This window comes from Triticum aestivum, chromosome 1A (assembly GCF_018294505.1).
Source record: "Triticum aestivum cultivar Chinese Spring chromosome 1A, IWGSC CS RefSeq v2.1, whole genome shotgun sequence".
NCBI lineage: Eukaryota > Viridiplantae > Streptophyta > Magnoliopsida > Poales > Poaceae > Triticum > Triticum aestivum.
The window spans coordinates 13,025,415-13,031,401 of record NC_057794.1 but is presented as its reverse complement, the minus strand read 5'-3'; the positions used below and the strand labels follow the sequence as shown (position 1 = coordinate 13,031,401).

General features: G+C 45.5%; 1 protein-coding gene across 1 annotated transcript; it reads left to right on the top strand.

Moving 5' to 3' along the window:
- The first annotated feature begins 1,561 nt into the window (after positions 1-1,561).
- Positions 1,562-2,747, top strand: LOC123070849 (protein PHLOEM PROTEIN 2-LIKE A1). The gene is made up of 3 exons (XM_044494258.1): positions 1,562-1,795; positions 1,906-2,027; positions 2,168-2,747. Exons 1-3 carry the CDS (start codon positions 1,670-1,672, stop codon positions 2,544-2,546), a joined length of 627 nt encoding a protein of 208 aa, XP_044350193.1. The 5' UTR covers positions 1,562-1,669; the 3' UTR covers positions 2,547-2,747.
- The last annotated feature ends 3,240 nt before the right edge of the window (positions 2,748-5,987 follow it).

Here is a 5,987-nt window from a genome sequence, read left to right as displayed (position 1 = left end):
GCATCTTCTCGCTCAAGGTCAACGATAGCATCATCTCTGAGCTGACATCCCTTGCTGAGGCTGCTTTCGCCCACTTCTCCGACATCCTTGGATCTCCTGAGGAGCATGCTATTTTTTTCACCGACTATGGCATTTATTTATTCCTTTTTTTTGGACTCTGTTTGGGAGCCTGTACTAGACCTGAGATCTTGCTACCATACTTAGGTTTAAAAAATAGGCTGTAGGCATCGCTTTGATGCAGAGGCCGGGGACTATCATCTTTTTTTTAAAAAAGACGACATGTCAAATCAGCAATGTAGCACATTGCCCCGAAGACGAAGATCTGACCCAATGCGAAGACACCGGCGCCGAATGAAGATCCCATTTAGTCTCTGAGTTTGCCTTGTGGGACTTGCATGCACTAGTAGAAAAAGGGTCAAATGTTCAGCTCATTAGTCCCGGTTTGTATTTGAGCCGGCACTAATGTGACCAATAGTGTCGGTTTTAACAGCTAGGCGGGCGGCGCTCATTAGTACCGGTTCGTGGCGAACCTTTAGTACCGGTTCGTGACACGAACCGGTACTAAAGAGGTGATGGCCTTTAGTACGAGTTGGTGGCTCCAACCGGTACTAAAGACTCCCCTTTAATACGGGTTGGTGGCTCCAACCGGTACTAAAGGTGATGGCCTTTAGTACGGGTTGGTGGCTCCAACCGGTACTAAAGACCCCCCTCCCCCTTTAGTACCGGTTGAAGCCACCAACCGGTACTAAAGGTGGTGCGCCGCCACCCGCAGTGCACAATGTTTAATCCCACCTCGCTAGTTGAGAGGAGCTCGCACTGGTTTATAAGCCCTGCTGCGGCTACCGTGTCGAGCTCCTCTCTAAGCAGGCCTTTGTGGGCCTATTGCAAGTCTTCTGCCCTGTGGGGCCTACTGGGCCGTACGGGCCTGCATCCTGGCCCAACTAGAGGTTGGGTTTCTAGTCGTATGCAGACCGTGCCGGCCCAGTAGGCGGGCTGTTTTTGCTTTATTTCAAGAAAATATATAAAAAAAATCCATCAGCCGGGACTAAAGGCCCCCAAAACCATGGCATGCCTCGTGCCACGTGATGGGCCTTTGGTCCTGGTTCGTGCTAAACCGGGACTAAAGGGGGGACCTTTAGTGCCCACCCTTTAGTACCGGTTTCAGAACCGGTATTAAAGGTCCTTACAAACCGGTACTAAAAGTCCTTTTTCTACTAGTGATGGGCCACCAATGATGGGCCGTATCCTCGAGCTTGAGGACCTTAGTGAGGCACGTTGCAAGCTCGAGGACCATCGCCGACCTTGCCAGCAACTATGAGGACTGTGGATGCAATTTACTTGGGCCGGATGTGTAAGCATGCATGTCTGCCACTCCAAACAAGAGCGTGAAGGAGCATCAATGCAAGCATGACATTTCAATAAAAAGCAGAGCATCAGTGCAACAATAATGCGTACTTATCATTTGCCAAGAAAGTAGATTCTCTTGAACTTCATCACGTGGGAACCAGATCCCATGCTTAATCAGTGCTAGAGGAATTAGATCTCTCCATCACTAACCTAATGCAGGGTCGTCTCCGGCTTCTAGACCACCCGCAACTAGGTCCATATATATGTCAGACACAACCTGTCTCACGTCTGAGCTCTAGTTGCACTCGTGGAGAAGCTGCCAATGGGTACGGCACTGTCGCGACTATGCCCGTGCTGTTTCGGCTCGCCGGCGGCACCGGCTGATACTATCACCGAGCGCAGCATCTCTACTACTTCGGACAAGACGCAACCCGAACGACCCACCAAGGTGAATATTACACATACACGAACTTGCTTCTGATGAGCATGAACTGGATCTTATGAGCTTTGCTACTTTCTGGACGAACATAACATGATTGTGTATCCATGTAAACGCAGAAGCACTGGGTGGATGAGAAGGGCAACAGCTGCTTCATGCTGCTCCCTCGAGGCCTGTCCATCGCCTGGGCGGAGGACCCCAGCTACTGGGCCTGGCTATCCCCGCCCCCGGGAGAAGGAAGGTACGTGCTATATATCTGAGTTTTGCTACATCTACTGACCAAATTTACCGAATGAAAAGGAAGGTAAAGCTATCTAGTAGTTAATGATGCTCAAGTATCGCGCGCTGATCGATCGATGCGGACCTTAACCTGACATGCAGCGACGGCGACGCTGCCGGAGAGGAGGTGGCGGAGCTGAAGAACGTGTGGTCGCTGGAGGTCAACGGGAAGCTGGAGCTGTCGCAGCTCACGCCGGGGGCAACCTACGAGGTTGCCTTCGAGGTGATGCTCAAGCAGGGGTGCGCTGGGTGGCAGGTGCCCGTGGACCTCCAGCTCGAGCTCCCCGGCGCGAGGGCCCAGGGGCGCAAGGAGAGCCTGGAGAAGAAGGCCAGGGGCCAGTGGCTGCCGCTCAAGGTAGGGGATGTAGAGGTGGAGAAGGGGCAGCAGGGTGGGGAGCTTGTGGTCACCATGTCTCAGGACGGTGGGCACTGGAAGAGTGGGCTCGTCGTCAGGGGCATCAGGATCGCCCCCAAAACGTGATGGACATTTTATTTGGTTCTGCTTGGTTATCAACTAGTACTACTATCATTGATTAGATTGAGGAATCACTTGTGCTCTGAGCTGACCCGACGACGTGGGCATGCATGCCCGTTTGAGTCTTGTAGACTGCTCCTATCAATTTTTTTATTCTCAACGTTTGTATTTCTTTAAACAAATTATATACTTTCTTCTCTATCTAAATATAAGTCATTCCGTTAGGCTAGTTTAGGTACGAAGGGAATATTACTCTGAAAAGTTAGCAAACCACCCCGGCGAGTCACAGCTCACAGTCAGATACCATGTGAATCACGAAATGCTCTGACATGCCAGGGAGCGTGCATCTACGCATGTAATGTAAAACCCTCTCACAAAATAGGCTTTTACCCTATAGCAACCACCCGATGCATCTGAGAATTCATTATTGGGGCAGACAGCACCACGCCCAATAGAAAATGCAAACCAATAGACGTGGGCATGCATGCACGTTTGAGTCTTGTAGACTTCTCTTACCCAATTTTTTATTCTCAACAAATGTACTCCTTTAAACCAATTACATACTACTTTCTCTGTATCTAAATATAAGTTATTTTGGTAGGCTAGTTTAGGTATGGAGGGAGTAATACTCTAAAAAGTCAGCATACCACCCCGACGAGTCATAGCTCACATTTACATACCATGTGAATCATGAAATGCTCTGACAAGCCAGGGAGTGCGCATCTACGCATGTACCGTAAAACCCTAGCTAGCCATCTACCTCTAGATAGGCTCTAGCCAATCAATCAGTCAACACCAAACCTGGCCCGGCCTAGTCCCTGTTTCCCTCCAAAGCCCTAGAAAAGGCAGGATTAGAATAACACTTCACATAAGGGCATTTCTAACCAATCCCCTAAAAGTAATGAAGTACACTTTTGGGAGAACATATTTACTCTACTAAGTTTTTGCCGGATCTAACTGATCCTCTAAAAGTAGTGGAGTCACTAGTAGAAAACAGTGCTTTCGTTCGGGCTAGATAAGCTCATTAGTCCCGGTTCAGTCACGAACCGGGACTAATGTGAGCATTGGTCCCAGTTCGTGCGGCTAAAGGCATTAGTCCCGGTTCAAATGAGCCCTTTAGTCCCGATTTGAGACACGAACCGGGACTAAAGGGTGCGATGCCCTTTAGTCCCGGTTCGTATCTCAAACCGAGACTAAAGATTAGACCTTTAGTCCCGGTTTGAGACATGAACCTGCGCACCCTTTAGTCCCGGTTCATGTCTCAAACCGGGACTAAAGGTCCCATTTTCAAACTCTACTCCCCTCCCCCCCTATGGATGGCCTTTTCAGTTTTGTAAAAAGCAAAAGAAAATGATAAAATTTTTAAAAAATAAAATTCTTCGAGATGTAGTTATATTACTACATCTACTAGTTAGGAAAATAAAAAAACTTAAATTTGGACATGTTTTGCAAAAAAGTGTCATGAAAAAGTAAAACGGCTATAACTTTTGCATACGATGTCGAAAAAAGATATAATATATCAAAATGTTCAGCATGAAAATCCGCATCCGATTTTGACCGCCTACGGCCTGTTTGCAAATTTCTAGAATCCTCAAATTCTAAAAAGAAAAAAGTATGCTCAAATTTCAGTTTTTTTTGAATTTTGGTTAAATCAGGTCAAACGTTGGTCAAACTACTTATTCAAGAAGTATTAGTGTTACTACATAATTATTCAAGAATATTAGTGTTACTAAATAATTATTTCATTTTTTTGAATTTTGGTCAAATCTGGTCAAACTATGGTCAAACTACTTATTTAAGAAATATTAGTGTTACTAAATAATTATTGTTTTTTAGAATAATAGTTTCAAACTCAAATAGTGAAACGTGTGACTTCATGCTCAAGCTAAACTCCTGAGGGTTAACAGGATTGACATCTTACTATTGTTAGGAAAACAACAAATGCAGACTTCGAAACTAGGGGGAATAGAACCCGGAAGTTAAGCGTGCCCAGGCTGGAGTAGTGAGATGATGGGTGACCGGTCGGAAAGTTAGATGATTTGGAATGATGAGAGGTGATTAGAGATTAGAGGTTAAATAGAGCAGTGATGAGGGGCGATTAGAGATTAAATTGGAAAATAATTTAGAAATTAAAAATAAAAAAAATCAAAAAACAATTTTAAAAAATTCAGAAAAAATTACCGAAAAATACATTTAGTCCCGGTTGGTAACACCAACCGGTACTAAAGGTGGACCTCCAGACAGCGGCCACGTGGATGGCCTTTAGTCCCGGTTCGTGTAAGAACCGGGACTAAAGGGGGAGGCTTTAGTAACGACACTTTAGTCCCGGTTTCAGAACCGGGACTAAAAGCCCTCTAGAACCAGGACAAATGGCCATTTTTCTACTAGTGAGTACACCCTTAATTAGGGAAATATATTTACTCTACTAAGTTTTGGCGGACCTAGCCGATCCCCTATATATAACGAAGTAAACTTTTGATTTTCCTAAACTTTGCAATTCTAGTATACATTGCAACTACATATTAGCACACCTATAGAAACTATACATACATTTGATGTTCAAGCAAAATACGAATATAGTTTATAAACCGAATTCAAAGTTTATAAACCAAATTATTCAAATTTAAACACGCCAAATGGTCCAAATGTAGCAAATAGCATATGATAGAACAACTAGGACTCGCTAAGATGTTGTCAGTGGTTCTCAATAAGATCTTGTTGTAGCTGAGCATGAACTTGTTGGTTCTTGATCTTGCAATGATCCTCAGGGAATGCCAGGGTCCTGTTCGTATCATACTCTGGCTCAATCGGAGTCCCGTTGGTGATGTAACGATGTTCTCAGGCATATCCCTTTCGTCTTCAATGATCATATTGTGCAATATGATGCAACAAGTCATGATCTGCCATAGAACCTTGGAGCTCCAGTACTCGGCAGGGCCATGAACAATTGCACAACGCTTCTGGTCATGCCATCCGCAAGGTAGTAACCCCTCGAATACTTGTGCTCGTTGACCGAGTAGTTGCAAGCAGGAGCATCGCTTGTAATAATCCTAGAAAACAATGGTGATCTCGACAACACATTCAAGTCATTGTGAGAGCCACGCAAACCAAAGAATGAATGCCATATCCAAAGATCCTTCGATGCAACTGCCTCAAGATTGATCATTGGATCGTTGTAGTGGCATTTGTACCGACCCTTCCGCCCTGCAGGACAATTCTTCCATGTCCAGTGTATACAGTAAAGTGATCCAAGCGTCCCTGGCCATCCTCTTGCTTCACTCTTAGTCATCTGCCTCTGGGTGTCCTCCTCGGTTGGTACCCTCAAGTACTCCGGGCCAAATACAACGATCACTGCTTTAGTACTTCTTCACATAGGTTGGCTTGGATCAAAGTAGTCTATCATGATCTTGGCATGGATCTCCGCTCTATCACGGTTGATGTGTATGC